General features: G+C 37.7%; 1 protein-coding gene and 1 pseudogene across 4 annotated transcripts in view; one reads left to right on the forward strand and one right to left on the reverse strand.

Annotated features, from left to right (window-relative positions):
- The window catches only part of Aff4 (ALF transcription elongation factor 4), an 86,229-nt gene that overhangs the window by 21,063 nt on the left and 47,452 nt on the right, over positions 1 to 17,714 (reverse strand). For all 4 annotated transcript variants that reach the window (XM_063230617.1, XM_063230620.1, XM_063230618.1 and 1 more), the window contains 6 exons: positions 10,604 to 10,640; positions 9,040 to 9,085; positions 6,072 to 6,126; positions 5,776 to 5,813; positions 5,201 to 5,363; positions 3,203 to 4,120 (listed from right to left, as the gene is read on the reverse strand). In XM_063230617.1, coding sequence (XP_063086687.1) covers positions 3,203 to 4,120; positions 5,201 to 5,363; positions 5,776 to 5,813; positions 6,072 to 6,126; positions 9,040 to 9,085; positions 10,604 to 10,640 — 1,257 coding nt within the window. The remainder of the gene's footprint in view (positions 1 to 3,202; positions 4,121 to 5,200; positions 5,364 to 5,775; positions 5,814 to 6,071; positions 6,127 to 9,039; positions 9,086 to 10,603; positions 10,641 to 17,714) is intronic.
- LOC101787466 (signal peptidase complex catalytic subunit SEC11C-like) lies at positions 13,433 to 13,919 on the forward strand (annotated as a pseudogene).

Below are 17,714 nucleotides of genomic sequence, written 5' to 3' on the forward strand. Positions count from 1 at the left end.
CCAGCTTTGATCACTAGAAATCCCCACTTTATGCCTAATACAACCTCAGAAATAAGATGAATGAGGAAAACAGCTCACTTAAACAATGAATAATAAGGTCTTGGTTTCTGAGACAGGGTCTCACTATGTAGTTCAGGCTTTGAATTTGCAGCAATCCTCCCACCTAAGCCTCCTAAATGCTGGGATTATAAGCATGCAACACCACCTGGTCAAAACAAGGTTTCAAGGTAGGAAAGTTCTCTATGTTAGATACATAGAATCTCCAAATACTGAAAGAAATTCTCTATAGTTTTATTTTTCCAAATTCATTTTATTTCAAGGATCAAAAGGAAAAAAAAAAAACTACACCAAAATTTCAAAACACATCGGGGGCAACAATGGTAGGTACATTGTGCATTGTCACTACCCAATCACTCACTCACAGCATAAGACACCTGCATTCAATTGCCCAAACAACACTAGCATGAATCTTTCTCTTTAGAGTGAACTCAGAGATTTCCTGTAGTTTTAGATGAGATTTTCTTTTACGTAATGATTTTGAAGAAGGTATTCCAAAAACTTGTAACTCATATACCATGAAACTCAAACTTTAAAAGTACACAATCCTATAGGCATGGTGGTAGATGCCTGTAATCCCAGCACTTGGGAGGCTGAGGCAGGAGGATAACTGTGAATTTGAGGCCAGCCTGGGATACAAAAACAAATTCAAGCCCAGCTTGCACTACATAACAAGACCCTGGGGGGAGGAGCGGGTGGCACAATTGCATAGCATGTGCTATCTTCACAGTTGTGGAGCCATCATAGCAATCAATTTTAGCACATTTTAAAAGAAATTAGCACATTTTCATCATTTCAAAAAGAACTGTATCTGTAGCATTCTTTCCTCCTCCCCAGACTCTACAGTTTACCTATGCAATTTTTTGGGGATTCCAGATGTTACCTATGTTCTAAATATTACATATAAATGGAATCACAGCGTGCATAATCTTTTATATCTGGCTTCTTTCATTTCGTGTAAACTGTTTTTGTAAGGTCCATTCATTTGGTGGTATAGATCAACATTTCCCTCACATGGCTGAATAATAGATATATTACCATTTATCCATCCAACAACTCAAGACCATCTGGAGTGACTTTTTAGCTAGTTTAATGTTGCTATGAACATCTAAGTGTACAAATTTTTGTGCATGTTTTCATTTCTCTTGGGTACACACCTACGAGTACAAAGCTGGGTCATAAGATGTTATGGTTTATATCCATACGTCTGTCCAAGAGCTCATGTCCTCACAAATGGGGCTTTTGGAAGGTGTATGCGTTACTGGAGCGTTATAGGTGACTGCTGTTGGGAGGTGGGCTCTGATCAGGAAAGACAGGAAACCTTTGGGTGACCTGGATGGGTCTATCTATTTCCCTAGCGCTTTCCTTCACTCTCTCTTGGTTCCCTGGCTGCTGTGAGGTGAGCAGCTATTTCTCTGACATGTATGCCCCTCTGCTATGCCCCTCTGGGCAAAAGACACCTCCATTCCTTTACATCGCCAAGTGGCGGGCATTGTGTCTCAGCAATGAACAAAGTGCCTAAGACCTAAGGTAATTCTGTTTAACTTGTGGCAGAACTACCAAATTGTATTCTAAAGCAGCTATACTAGTTTACATTCCTACCAACGCTATACACAGAAATCCCTATCTTTCTAGATTTTCACTATCATTTATTATAGTCTCAGCTTTTCAGTATAGCCGAGTCTCAGAAAGTTTTAAAAATCTTACTGGCTGAAAACATAAGTGGCAGATCTACCTATTATTGATACAACTTTCATAGCTACATCAAAGTTTCCCTATTGCTTCAAATACTAGGGCACATGAATACAAATACTCTGTTAGAAAAGTCTGCTCCCCTGCATGAATGAGGGCCAAATGAAGAAATGAGAAAACACTATCTACAACCCTTACTGCCTTGGACTACATCGCCTCTTAGTTCCACCTGCTTTGTCTTCAGGAATCGCCCTGGCACTTTATTAAAACCATGTTTCAAAAATCATAATCAAGTTTAATGCTGTTATGTACTTTATAAAATCAAAGACTGACTCACAGATACATAAAAACTCTGCAGTAGTAAATGCTAATGAGACATGGGGAGGAGGAAAATATAGGGCACTTCTTTTTGTTTTTGAGGAAGAATTACAAGTTACATATACATAGTAAGAAATTTAAGCAGAATAAGAAGGATTTTATATTTTATTATTTTATTTTTGAGATGACATCTGGCTACGCTGTCCAGGCTGGCCTCAAATTTTCAATTGTCTTGCCTCAGTTCCCAAGTATTTGGAATTACTGGCAAATACCACAGAGTTTTGCATGTCTGTAACACTGTTACCCTTAAATCTTAGATATTCACGAGTTTTCTGATTTCCTGGGTTTACAAAAAGCTAACCTTAAATATATACCAGCATCTGTCTCTAAGTGCCTACGGCGCTCGGCAATACCTCAGAAGGCCACACACGATGGACAAGTGTCTACCACTAGCTAAGCTCGCATCCCCAGCAGATGCTTTTAGTTCTGAACTTTAAAGGAAAAAAGCTATGCACAACTGTGTGCAGTGGGTGGATGAAATTCTCAAAGAGTGTATCAAAATTGTGAGTTAATTATATTCAGCTGGATTCTAACCACTAATCTTTAAAATGTGACTTGTCTGGGTATAAATAGAAGAGAATGGTAGGGGTTGTATCCCAACTAGAACTGCACACAACCACATTTTTAAGAATGCTGCAAATGCAAATTTACAGCCTTTCTTGCACGCCCACGTCTACCCTGGCCATCACATATTGTCAACAGAGATGACTGGCTCATTTCTTATTTAGTTAAAAATTACTCTGCTTTACTGAAAGAGCACAGAACTCTCCAAGGGCCTGCTCTATATGTACTCTCAATCAGGCTTTGGACTCATCCCGCTATTTTCTAACTCAAGACTTACTGAGCATTTCAGATAGAAATGTTTAAAAATGAAAAAAATCAGCCGAGTGTGTGGTGGTTCACACCTGTAATCCCAGCACTTGGGAGGCTGAGACAGGAGGATTGCTGCAAGTTCAAGGCCAACCTGGGCTGCAAAATGCGTTCAAGGTTGGCCTAAACTGCACAGTGAAACCCTGTCTCTAAAAGAAAAAGGAAAAAAAAAAAAAAAAAAAAACCCACAACAATCTTTACAAACCTTATGTTTCCTCTTTCCTTTATTGGAAATTTTCTCTGAGGCTTGCTTCTGAGCTTCTCTCGGGTGCTTTTCCAGCACAGTTTTCTTTTCCCCCTTGGGTGGTTCTGTCTCTTTATAAGGCTTTCCGGGTATTCTGGTCAAAAGATTCAGGTCAATCTTCACAATAAGTGGATACCTCTCATCAGGCTCACTGAGAGGTGAAAGGAGTTCCTTCTCTTCCATAGGAGAGAACATTCGTTGCCGGAAAAAGCTGTCTTCTTCCTCCACGGAGGAGGGTTTCACGGGAGTCCTGCTGCTGTCAGGGTACTTAGGAGTTTGCGAGGAAGGAGGCAGGCTTTCACTTTCATCTGAATCTGAGGACGAGGTATCTGTTTCTATGATTTCCCTTGATTTCTGGGAAGATTTACTCGTTGACTTGTATTTCTTTTTCTCTGCTGTAGGTCGAGGGGAAGATTTGGACTCCTTTTTTATATTGGGTTTCCTTGAGCCTTTGGTGGCTGCTTTGTGTCTGCTGGAGGGCATACTAGTAGCCATGTCTACGGGGGTTTCACTCTCTATCTTCAGGCCTCCCCGAGGCTCCTCGGCGGCTGCCTTCTCAGCTTTTTTGGGTTGTTTTTTGCCTACAGTTCTCCTTTGTGTTGTGCTATCACTCTGTGCAGGAGACTTCTGCCTCCCACGCCCACTTTCTGATCCCTTTTGGATGGTTTTCGAGTCTCTTCCAGGAGTAGTAGAACTTGTTTCTTTAGGCCCACCTGGATCAGAGTAGCTATTCCCAGTAACCTGCTCACGGCTTTCTTTTTTGTAGCCTTGAGATGATGGAATGTTACTATCTACAGAAGAAGCTGGTGAAACTTTATGTGGGTTTACTTTATTCAACCAATTATCAAGTTGCCATTTATTTGTTGGTGGTGGTTCAGGCTGAAAAAGAAAAATACTTATTATTTTTATTTTAATATTGAACATTTCTCCTTTATAATGTCAAGGTAAAGGAAAAAATAATGCCTAATGTAACAACATTTTGTTTTTAAAGGTTCTGACAGGACTAAAGCATAGGGTGAGAGACTTTTAGCTCTAATTACTTGAATTAGAAGATAAGCTTACTTTTATATTTGGCCTTTAAATAGCAAACAATCTTATCAGGAATCTAATTTGAAAGGCATTATCATGAATGACCATATAATATTTTTAATTCTAGAAAGTACACATTGGAAGTTTCAAAGGATTTTTTTTTTTTTTTTTTTTTTTTTGTCTTTTTCATTTTTATCAGTACCGGGGATCGAACTCACGACCGCCTGCTTGCAAGGCAGGTGCTTATGCCGCTGAGCTAAATCCCCAGCCCCTGCAAAGGAGATTTTTAACCTCGTCTCTCTTACTGGAGACTGAACCCAGTGTTTTGGCACTGGCTTATATCACTAGCCCTTTTCTTTCTTTTTTGCTTTATTTTGTGGCAGGGTCTTGCTAAGTCACTAAGCTGTCCAGACTGGGCTTGAATTTGCAACTGTCTGCCTCAGGCTTCCAAAGCACTGGTATTACAAGTGTGTGTCACCATAACTAGAAAAAAAGACCTTCAAACCACATTTTAAGCTACAATAATATTATAATATGTAAGACTTGTTTTGTCCACAATAACAATGTTACATGAATTGCTATGTAGACACAAAAGACCAGATCAAAGAAATCTAATATTTGGGGTTGGGGATGGAACTCAGAGGCAAAGTATTTGCTTAGTATGAGTGAAGCCCTGGGTTCATACAAATGATGAGCACGCCTCCCAACTCCAGTATTTTAGTGACCCATGAAATGACCTTAAGTGGTTACTAATCTAGGAAAACTGTTCAAAAAAGATAATCAAGTATTTAGGTTTGTTTAGGATATACAACTCAATAGCCTTGTGTCAAGTGTGTAACCTTTCTTCAGCTTTTACATCTGAAGGAGGTTTCAACAGGACATTGCGAGGGGCTCGGGGTGGGCGGGGAAGGTCCCCCGCCCTCCTCCTACCTCGGGAGAGGCACTCTGGGACGGCTCATTGGCCTCACTGTCACTGGAGCTACTTTCACTTTCTGAGTCAGATCCAGAGCTGCTTTCGGATCCACTGTGGCTGCTAGAATCATCTCTGGAATTATCTGCTCCTTCACTATTATGATGTGAAGGTTCAGAGTTGCTGAAGGAGATAAAACATACAAATGATGAAAGGCTTATTTTATCGTGGCAACAGAAAATCATCCAAACCTGACAACTTCGTTTACAATGTCTGCCTATGCTGTTATTATTCAATGAATCTAAAACTTCCTTATAAATGAAATAAACACTTCTCTAAATAAGTTTCTAATGTGCTACTTGCTAATACTCTCATTTTCAAAACAGTCTGAGGTCTACTTTACATATCATAAATTCACCTAGTTTACGTGTCTAATTTAATGATTTTTAAAAACCTAGTTTTTTAAGCATAAACTTACAAAATTTTAAAACTACTAACACAATCGCCAATATTTACAAGGTCTCTTACTACATCATTAATAATGTTAATCAATCAGGCTGACCTTACTCCTTCAAGTAAAACAAATGATGCTCACCTTCCTGGTGTACTTCTTGGCATCGTTTTATCACAATCCTAAAATTAAAAAGCATAGAAAGGAACTCTGTGTGAATAAATAGTACTCTTTGTTTAATGTGGACAGTATCTGAACTTTCTTAATTATAAAAACTGCTAATGTACGCATGGAGAATTGTAACATTTCAGTGTTTAAGAAGCTTATAAAAAGAACTTATCTCTAACAACTGGCTCTTCAATGTTACTATTTAATTACAATTTTTATAAGTAAAATGAAAACAATATTGTATGACATGGGAAATTATGCAGTAGACATACCTGTTCCCCATCACTGTCTTCACTGCTGCTTAGTTTTAAGTCATCTTTTAACATACTAGAGAAAAAAAAGGCAGAAAGGATTATTTTTGGAACAGATTCACTATAGGATGCCAAAGTATTAATACCTATCAGTAATACTAGAAATAATCACTTTGATGGCCAAAGATTTAATTGAAAAACAAATTCACAAACAGAAAACCAAAAAAAGAATTCAATCATTTCATAAGCTCTAAATGGTCATGGGTGAAATAGTCACCTTTCTTTTCCAAATAAACATAAGCTATTTCCCATAAATTTCCTATTCATTTTAATATTATCAACTTTTCTCTAAATGCACGCATATACCACTGTATCACTATTAAAACAAATTAACAGTCAACACAATAGTCTGAAAAAGAAAATAACTCCTAAATAAAGCAAGATAAAATGTAAGCATCAAGTGATTCTCTGTTCTGAGAGATTTGTATTGCCATTGGCAATGGGGTAATAGTGAAAAGCAGAGAACACAATTTCCTAACTAAATAAATGCCTTAGTATAAAGGAAAAGTGATTTTTGTAAACAGGAAAAAATGACCAAATATACATTTTTAAATCTCCAGGCTCCAAGTCTTCCTTCATCAAATTTCAAATTGGTTTTTAAAAATACACATAAATATCATAGGCTGATATTTTCTGCAATTTGTTTTGAAAAATAAAATTAAGGATTGAAAATTTCCTTAAAGTCATAAAATCAAAACCATTAAACCTTAAATCTGCATTACAATCTGTAAAACATTCTGTCTTTTTATGAAAGAAAAAAAATTAGTACAAAGGAAAACTAACTGCAGTAGAAAGATGTTTAACTTCTCATTACCAGTACATTCTATTCTTTTTTTTTTTTTTTTTTTTTTTTTGTCTTTTTCTTTTTTATCGGTACCGGGGATCGAACTCACGACTGCCTGCTTGCAAGGCAGACGCTTATGCCGCTGAGCTAAATCCCCAGCCCCCAGTACATTCTATTCTTTCTTTTAAAAATTTTTAAGTTTCCAATCACTGGGACGGAAGTCTTCTTTTCCTAGTAACTACTTGTACTTTCCTCTCAAAGTTCAATTTGCTTTTCTAAGTTTGACTTAAAGTTCAAATTATTACACAAAATATCCCCTTGAAATAAAATAACTATACAATTTTTTTCTAGTACCAGAAATCAAACTCAGAACCTTGCCCAGTCAGGTGCTGTGCTATACATACCCAGCCTAAATAACCGTATGATTATACAATAATGGAAAGTACTGTAAGACTGGCATAAAGGGAACACAGAAAAAAGGAGCTTTGCCTTTGGTGCTTTTTTGAGACAGTGTCTCACTATGTGAGTTCAGGGTGGCCTTGAAGTCACTATGGAACCTGAAATGTCTTGAAACTCATGACAAGCCTCTTTACTCAGCCTCCTAAGTGCTGGTGTGGGCCATCACACCTGGACAGATTTCTGTTTTGGAGAAGACCTTAGATCACCTTTATAAATGACTTTCTCTAAAGACGTTTACTCATTCTGAATTCCCTCAGCCCTTATGATTTAACAATGGCAGCTCAATGAACCTGTTTACATGTATGAATACAATATGTCAAAGCTTTTACTAGGCTGTTCAGTGTCGTACATTCTGTTGTTCCCTCAGCAACCAAGTGAGACCATGGTAATCATGCATCAGTTCTTTGATACAAATATGGTAAAAAAGTGTAATTTGAATTCTTTAGCAGCTTAGGAGAAAGGTGCTTCCCCCCCCCCCCACACACAGGTTTTTTTGCTTTTGAGGTGCAGGGGTATGAAGCTAGGACCTTGTACATCCTAGGCAATTCCTCAGCGCAGCAAGAAGCTGCCTCCGTTCACGTATTTTCATTCTCACTTAGTCCTCCCTCCCTTGTTTAGCTGCAGAGAATACCAGATAGGGATAATGAGCAGAATTTGTGGTTATGGCATGAAAAATTGGCACTGTGGCACAGGACTTTGTGGTCAGTCCGTGTTTGTACCACCTGACAGTTACATCCATCATGGGAAACTGGCACTGAGCAACTCTTACTTCCCCTTTCCCTCTTCTGCCTCTTTCTTCCCTCTAGTCATTATTTCTTTAGAATTTGTTTTAAAAGCTGAGTTAACTTGTGGTCTCAAGAATTCACAAACTCACTTCTTAAACTAGAATTTACAACCATCCAATACACTATCCTGTTACTTTTTATTATTATTATTATTTTTTGTAGTGCTGGGAATGGAACCCAGGCAACACAAATTATACATTCAGCCCTTTTTCATTTTGAGACAAGGTCTCACTAAGTAGCCCTGATGAGCCTCAGAGTTGTGATCTTTTTGTATCAGTCTCCCAAATAACTAGGATTTACAGGTAAGAGGCTCTCAAGTTCAAGCCTAGCCTGAGCAACTTAGTAAGACCATGTCTCAAAATATGTAGCATAGTGCAAAGGCCCTGTGCTTGATCCCCCCACACTACACCATTCTCCCCCAAAAAGATATGGGTAATACAACCTGTGTTACCTTAACATACAGCACTTAGTAGTGAAATGGAGAGTTCACTCAGAATTCCCACATACTTTTTTTTAAACATACCTCTCCAAGAGAAAGAAAACTGTCACATACTCATATTCATGGCCTATGGCAGTTCTCACTCTGCAGTGACAGAACTGAGTACACAAGACAGAAGCCATGTGACGTGAAAACTAAAAATTTCTATTTCTGACCCCATTACATAAAGACTTCCCTATGCCTGCCTTAAAAGGTTAGTATTCTGCCAAAGAGTAGTACTTCTGCCCAGGATGTAACTATGCAGAGAAGTATGTGCTTTAGCATGCACAAGGGCCTGGGATCAATTCTCAATGTCAGGGGAGAAAAAAAAAGAAAAAAGAATACTGCTATTACTCAAAACATTCGGATACTACAGACAGCTTTTAGCAAGCCAGACAAACTTATTATAAGCAATAAACTTACGATTTAGACTGGTGGCCATTTGAAGTTTTAGCAGGATTGTATCTTTCTGTAACATAAAGAACGTAGAAACAAGCAAGTGAGGTTGGCTATTCAAGATTATACAACATTGTTCTAAATATCTACTCTCAATAAAATATAAATTGAATGATATAATTCCTTACCCATCAAAATAGCAACACACTGCAATTCAATACTATGACATGGTGAGTATGAGGAAAACAAGTATGCCTGTATGATGCTGTTAGCACTGTAACTTCATACAATCTTTTTGGAAGTCAATTTGGTAATCTTATCTCATCAATACTGTAACTACATGCTACTGTCCTATTTGAACAAAAGAAATCTATTTTATATCTGGAGGATATAAACACAAAGACACTCACAAAAATGGTTTTTCATAGCAAAAGCTGAAAATAAATGTTCATCAGTAGAGTACTGGTATATAAATTATGATTCTTTCATATAATACAATTTTAGTATTAAAAAAATGAACACAGCTTTATACTAATACAATTTTAAAACAATGTAAATAAAACAAGATAACAAAGAATAGATGCAGCTTATGATTAGCACAGTTAGCTTCAGGAGAAGGAATGAGGTGGGGCAGAAGCAAAGATGACTTTTTTTTTGGAGGCAGGGTCTCACTATGTAGTTCAGGAGACCCTTGAACTCACAGCGGAGCCCTGGATTCCCTCAAACTCACAGCAATCCTTCTGCCTCAGCTTCCCAAGTGCTGGGATTACAGGCGTGTGCCACCATGCCTGGAGATGAGATATTCTTAGGGGGGGGGGTAGAGGGGGGTGGAATTTTTGTACATATCAACAATGTACAATGTTGTTTTCTTTAACTACAGCTACGAGGAAGAACTAAAATGGTTACACAGATATAGAAAGTTAAACATTAAGCATGATATGCTAATTTGGATTCACTAGCAAAGGATCAAAAAAGTTCCATATTTTCATCTCTCAAAATACTTTAAAGGAGTATAAATCTAAGTTATTTAAGAAGTTGTTTCTCTTGGCAAAAGTAACTCTTTTGTTACAGAGCTTTAGGGCTAAACTCAAACATTTGTGATGGTTCCTGACCTCAGTGCCACCTATCTATACATCTTCTGGGATCACACATAAATTCCCAGAAGCTCTAGAAGGTCAAGAGCTGAAGTGAAAGCAGGGTTGTAGAAAACTGCAGATTTTTTTAATCTAGACCATAAGATACAAGAAGAACAGGGAATACATCAACATAGGAAGAACAGTCACAGCTTACTAAAATTAATCTGTTCTTCCCGACAGTTTTACCATAACAGAACCAAGTTATCTGCGAGGAAGTAGAAAGACAGAAGTATAGCTCCAGAGTTAATGAGGGGCCCATCAAGTTAACTTTACAAACTTTCAACTATAAATCATTCCTAATGACCTATACAGTTCTTACTTTTTAAAGAAGCAGTTACTACTTATCAAATCACGTAATTATGAAATTACACAGAAAGAACTACTAAAGTAATCTGAGGTATATTCCATATGCTCAGTTAATTAATTTGAAAACCTAAAGAAAAACAAATACTCACTTTGTTCCCCAGGGCCAAAATTGGACTGCTGAGACTCCTAAAGAAAAGGAAGATAAAATAATATAAAGTGAATTTAAAACAGAACAGTCCATTATTGGAAAATGCTTCCAATTACATGAAAGTGCTTCCAATACTGAAAGAATGTGATGGCATTATTTAATTAGTAATGGCGATTTTGTGCTCAACACTGGACTTTACCAGAGGTTTACAAAATCCACTTACAAAACACTTCTTGAAAAGCATTAAGTTATGCAGTAATTTTTATTATTCATTTCTTTACAGCAGCACCCGTAGTACTAACTTAAATTTGAAGATCTAGAGAGTAAATAATTTCAATTCAAGAAATTTTGGTCTTAAGAAAATGCTGATTTTTTTTAAAAGGTGGTATTAAGAACAGTACACTAGGTAAAAGTAACTATGCAACCTATATATATTGAAGGTACCACTTCTATGGACCACCCCTCAAAAAACCCACAAAAATTCACACGCATATTGTCATGTCATTTTCTCTCTCTTACAACGTTGCCAGCATCTTATAAACCATCAGAAATCTGAAAGAACATCATCTATGTCCTCTCAAAAGTCCTATAACAGTGTAGCACCTGACACTTCATCTGATGCTGAAGAAACATTAACAGAAACCAAAATGTTACTGTCAAGGAAAGAAACATAGCTTCCCCAATAATATTCGTGATTATAACAGGTGTCTTATATGATAACTGTATTTCCACATTGAGTTTCTAGTTGATACCTGATGTAATACTAAAATTTATAGCAAAGACTCAAAAGCCTATTTAAAAGTAAAACACAACCTTCCTTCATGACACTACTATTAGTGAAAAAGCAATCCAAACAGTAACAAAGTTAAATTATAGTTTTGCTATTTAAAAACTACGAATCTAAACTAATCACAGTTGTGCACACTTGTAATCTCAGCATTCTGGGAGGCTGAGGCTGAAGCATTCCAAGTTCGAGGCCAGACTGGGCAACTTAATGACTTATTGAGAACCTGTCTCAAAAAAGGAATGGGGGAGGATTGCTGGGGACACAGCTCATTGTGAAGAACCTAAGTTCAATCCCCATTCGCTGCCTCAAAAAAAACTTTTAATCTATTATCCACAAGCATTTGACAATCCCTGGTACCAAAAAAACAAAAAAACAACTCAAGGAAGAAAATGTGGTACCAAACCTTAAAGACTTCAATTTGACAGAGAATTCTTACATTTGATACCAAAAGCATGATGTAACATTAAAAAAAAAAAAAAGATAAATGAGACTTCATGAAAATTAGGAACTTTTGCACTCCAAAAGACAACATCAAGAAAGTAAAAAGACAATTTACAGAATGGGAGAAAGTATTTGCAAAGGATGAACTGGCATCTACAATATATAAAGACCTCTTACAATTCAAACGTAAGATAACCCAATTTTAAAAATGAGAAAATCATCTAAACTACTAGACATTTCTCCCAAGAAAAAAAATAGCCAATAACTACATGAAAGATGTTCATAAACATGGATAGATCAAATCCCATGATGAGACACTACTGCATATTCATTAAGATGACTAAAATATGGGGGCTGGGGATTTAGCTCAGTGGCATAAGCACCTGCCTTGCAAGCAGGCAGTCGTGAGTTCGATCCCTGGTACCGATAAAAATGAAAAAGACCAAAAAAAAAAGATGATTAAAATAAAAGAACCAGATATGGTGGCACATGCCTCTAATCCTAGTATTTGGGAGGCTGAGGCAGGAGAATTCTTGTGAGCTACAAACCAACTGGAACTCCATAGCTTTGAAAAAAAACAGAGAGAGATAACAAGCATTTTCAAGGATTGGAGAAATCAGAACTCTGATAAAAATGCAAAATGGTACAAGTGGTTTGGAAACATGCTGGCAGTTTCTCAAATGATTAGACACTGTTAACCATAAAATATAATGAATTCATATATTTATATAACTGAGCAAAATGAAAGCACATATGCACACAAATACTTCTCTAAGAATGTCTATGGCAGCGTTATTCATAATTGAAGAAAGAAACAACAGAAATTACCAAGAGCTGATGAATGTATCAATAAAGTATGACTTACTGGGTAAGGTGGCACATGCCTATAATCCCAGCACTTGGGATGATGAGGCAGGAAGACTGCTACAAGTTCCAAGGCCAGCCTGGGTTACTTAGCCCAAAGATAGCCTAAGCTACAAGTGGGACCTTGTCTCACAAAACCTGAATGAATAAGGCTCAATGGAACATCCTTCCATAAAAAGAAACTGACACTTGCTATAACTCGGGTGAACCCTGAAGGCATGAGAAGTGAAAGAGTCCAGTTACAGAAAGTCTTGAAACAGCCCATTTACATGAAATGTCCAGAACAGAACAATTTATAGAGATAGACCAGTGATTGCTCAGGAGGGAAAAGAGAGGGGAAAGAATGTGAAATTTCTTTTTGGAGTGACGAAAATATTCTAATATTATAGTGATGGCTTTACATATCTGTTAAGTATACTCAAAAGCACTGAACTGTACATTTTAAAATGATGCATTACATGGTAAAGAATTTCTGGGGAGTGCAGTGCTGGGGAACTCAAATAGGGCTTTTGCACTGAGCGACAGACTCAGCCCTTACTTAAAATGTTGACATAGGGTCTTGCTATTTTGCCCAAGATAGGGTCAAACCCACAATGCTGCTATGTGAGCGTTGTGCCTGGACATTTTTGGAGACTCGAGAAAGAATAACAAGTGCCAGAAGCATATTTCTGGCTTTGGGGTGTTGAATATTCTGCAAGTGGCTTTTCACTTTGGGTCTGGCCTTTTTCATTCCAACTGTACTACCAGGTTTTAAACTTTGCCATGATCGTGTCTTCTGTACTCATGATACAGGAAGGCTTGACTGCCCTCACAGTGAGAGCCCCATCATGGTGGTGCGGAGTGGCAGGATGGAGCCAGCCTTTCACAGGGGACCTTCTGTTCCTCACAAACTTCCAGGAAGACCCCATCAGAGCTGGTGGGGTTGTTTTTAAATAATTGTTTTTAAAGTCGAAGGACAAGACATTCCAATAGTACACAGAATAATCAAAGTTCATGAAAAAGATAACATCAATTTTCTGACTAAAGGAGATAATAACGAAGTTGATGATAGAGGCTTGTACAAAGAAGGCCAGAACTGGCTGCAAAAGCAGGACATGGGGAAAGAGCATGAGGGTTTTTACCATATGCTGATATGGTCACCATAATAATGAATGACTATCCAAAATTCAAGTATGCACTTTTGGCTATAATGGGTGTATATGTGTTACTGCAACGTGAATCCTAACATGAGAAGCAAAGACTAGGACTAGACTGAAGTGAATTCTGTTGAAAAGAAAAAAAAGTAATATATTTGAAATGCTCCACTTTCTGTATAAAAGAAAACTCTGTGGAGATATTTTTGTCTTGTCCAAATAAATGATTCATCATTAAAAAAAAAAAATCAAAATAGGTGTTAGATGTAAGACCCAAACCTGGAATTGCCAGAAGAAAATATGGGGGAAACATATGAAGCCATAGTTCCAGGCAAAGACTTCCTGCCAGACACAGAAGTGCACACCATCCCAGCACTTGGAGGCGGAGGCAGGAGGACTGCCATGAGTTCGAGGCCAGGCTGCGCTACATACTGTGATCCTGTCTCAGGAAAAAAAAAAAAAAAGACTTCCTGAATAGGACTCACAGCACACAAAGTATCAAGAATCAACAGATGAGACTACATCAAACTAAAAAGTTTCTATATAGGAAGAGAAACAACAAAAAGAGTGAAGAAATAGCTTATGGAATGGATGAAAATCTTTATATATTCTGAAAGGATCCAGAATATATAAAGAATTTAAAAATCTTAACATTAAATTTTTTTGTCTTTTTCTTTTTTATCGGTACTGGGGATCGAACTCATTGACTGCCTGCTTGCAAGGCAGGTGCTTATGCCGCTGAGCTAAATCCCCAGGACCCCCCCTTTTTTTTTTTGGTCAACATTAAAAAATTAAATAGCCCGATCAATAAATGGACAAATGAAGTCAACAGACACTTCTAAAAAAAAGTACAAATAGCCATAAGTAAATGAAAAAAACGTTCATCACCTGTTGCCATTATGAAAATATAAATGAAAACTATGCTCTGATTCCATCTTATCCCTGTTGGAATGGCCATCATCAAAAGTACAAAACACATTATGCTAGCAAGGATGTGAGTGAAAAATGAACACTTCTACAATGCTAGTAATTCAAGTTAGTATAGCCACTGTGGTAGTTAGAATGGAGGTTCCTCAAAAACCAATAGACTGGGGCTGGGGATTTAGCTCAGTGGCATAAGCACCTGCCTTGCAAGCAGGCAGTCATGAGTTCGATTCCTGGTACCGATAAAAAACAAAAAAGAAAAAAAAAAAGAAAAAAAACCCAATAGACTAGCACATGAGCCAGGCACAGCCCCCCTTGTTATACACTTGAAGCAACTACAGTCAGTATACCATAGAGATATACCTTCATACTCATGTTATTGTGGCACAACTTACATCAGCCACAGGGATATGGTACCAGCCTGGATGCCCATCAAGATGAACAGATAAAATACGGTATATGCAATGGAGTGTAGGGAGCCGTTGAAGCTGGAGATTGATCAGATGTGTGGGGCTAAAAAGGCCAACCCCAAAAACAGAGAGACCAAAACAGGCCACATAAATAAGCTGTTCGAGTTCCAAGAAAGCAAGGGGCCCAGGCCAGCCAGGTACACAAAGTGCTAGGCAATAGGGCTGAAATGGGCATCATGCTTCTGAGTATATAACTAAATGTGCCACACTGTTTAGGCAGTTCATTCTCTCTCAGAAGGACAGGAAGGGCTCCACCTGACTCCAGCTTTTATCTCTTCTTTATTTTCTCATCCTCCTCTCATGTTCTTTCAAGAACCTCAAGAGCCGCATAGGTCAGGGCAATGGAGTGTTATTTAGCCATCAGAAAGAAACAAATTAAGTTGGGCATGGTGGTGCAAGCCTGTAATCCCAGCACTCAGGAGACTGAGACAGGAGGATCACTACAAGTTTGAGACCAGCCTGGGTTACAAAGTGAGCTTAAGGCCAGCCTGAACTGGATAGCAAGATCCTGTCTAAAAAAAAAAAAAGAAAGAAAGAAAGAAAGAAAGAAAGAAAGAAAGAAAGAAAGAAAAGAAAAGAAAGAAAAGGGGCTGGGGATTTAGCTCAGGGGCTTAAGCACCTGCCTTGCAAGCAGGCGGTCGTGAGTTCGATCCCTGGTACCAATAAAAATGAAAAAGACAAAAAAAAAAAAAAAAGAAAAAAAAAAGAAAATCTGTCATTCACAAGGCGGGGCACGTTAAAGCTAAAGATCACCATGTTAAGCAAAATAAACCGAATTCATATAGACAAATATTACATATGTGGACTCTACAAAAGATAAGAAAGTAGAAGGGGCACTATTATTAGACAAAAGAAATGGAATAAGGACAAAGACAGGCAGACCATTTTCTTAAGGAGATTGTAAAAGATTACTAAAGCACCTGGGTGAAAGGTACTAGGCAAAGAAGAAGGGTACAAAAAGGAGATAATTTAGGTCTAAGTATCACAAATACAACTATGTACCCAAGGAAACAGTAACATCTAATTCCTTTTTTTCCTTTGTATTATTTTATTTCCACAACTGAATGCTAGGCATACAAGCGCAACAAAAAAAACCATAGTTATCTTTTATTTTCTTGTAGCTAACACACACACACACACACACACACACACACACACACACACACGGAAAACTTAACAGTAAAGGGAGCAATATAAAGAAAAAAGTAACAGCCAGAAAAAGAGGGTATATCTAGGTTAGCAACATATAATGGGACACAAACAAGTGACTAAAATAATACTTAATGCTAATGAGAAGCCCCATGAAGATGAAAAATAAAAAATGTAACTGGATTTGCCAAAAATGAATTTGGATTATAATCAATTTGCCATTGATCATCTTCATGAAAACAGGCACATGCCATCTTCCTTCCTTTCTGATAAGCGGCTGTTTGGATACCTGTAGCACCTCAACACTGTCAGAGGCTGTTCCAAACATATGGTATGTGCATGGCAATGGACTGCTTTAGTACTCTCCAGAATGCCACTGGGAAACCTACCATGTGCCATCAGCCCCAACTACACCCATGTACTCTGCTTTCTCCAGGGAATGACCTTGTTATGCTCTATTCTAAGGCCACTGTCTTCTGCTTGGACAGTGACTTGCAACCCTTCCTGTGAGGGACTTCTCAAAGCTACCTTCTCTCTTTCCCACATATCAAGTGTTTGTTTTTTTTTTTAAACTAAGTTGTTATGATCGGCACATAAATATGATAAAATATTCCCATAATATCATTCTAAATATAACCATGACATTCCTAGCACATTTCTCTGTTATTTTACAGAAAAATACTGCAACAATCAATTTTTTTTACATATTCACTATCTCCAATCTTTTGAGCTCACTACAATCCATCCTCTGTCCTCAGTTTTATAATAAAAAATGCTCATCAACAGTAAGGAGGAACTATCAAATCTGAACACATTACAAGCTTAAGGTCCTGAGCATCTTATCTGCACTTTATCTCACTTAACCTGTAGAGACAGAAACAGAACAATACAAAATGAAGCTATAAAGCATGAAGACTGAAAACAAATGAGCGACATGTTACTAAATTGTGGGACAACTTAAAAGTCCCTAATAGACATGTAATTGGAGTCCTTGGGAAGGAAAAAGACAAGAGGAAAAGAACGGCATTCTAAGTACTGTAAATAAATACATCAGCTCTCTAAATTGGATGGAAACTCTAAGAAGCTGAACAAACCCCAAACACGAGAAAGATGAGGAAAGGCACATTATATATAAACAAAACAGTAACATCTCAAATGATGTAAGCAAGAGCATAGAGGGGCAACATCCTCAACCCAGAATTCTATACCCAGGAAAATAACTTAAAAACCAAAAATGACCCAGCACTAAGGGGCAAAAGCAGGAGGACTGCTGTGAATTCGAGGCCAGCCTGGGCTACAAAGTGAGTTCAAGGACAGCCTGAACTGTATTATCTGTCTCAAAAA

Source organism: Cavia porcellus, unplaced genomic scaffold (assembly GCF_034190915.1).
Source record: "Cavia porcellus strain 051 isolate PalLab524CR breed Dunkin Hartley unplaced genomic scaffold, mCavPor4.1 scaffold_19, whole genome shotgun sequence".
Taxonomy (NCBI): Eukaryota; Metazoa; Chordata; class Mammalia; order Rodentia; family Caviidae; genus Cavia; species Cavia porcellus.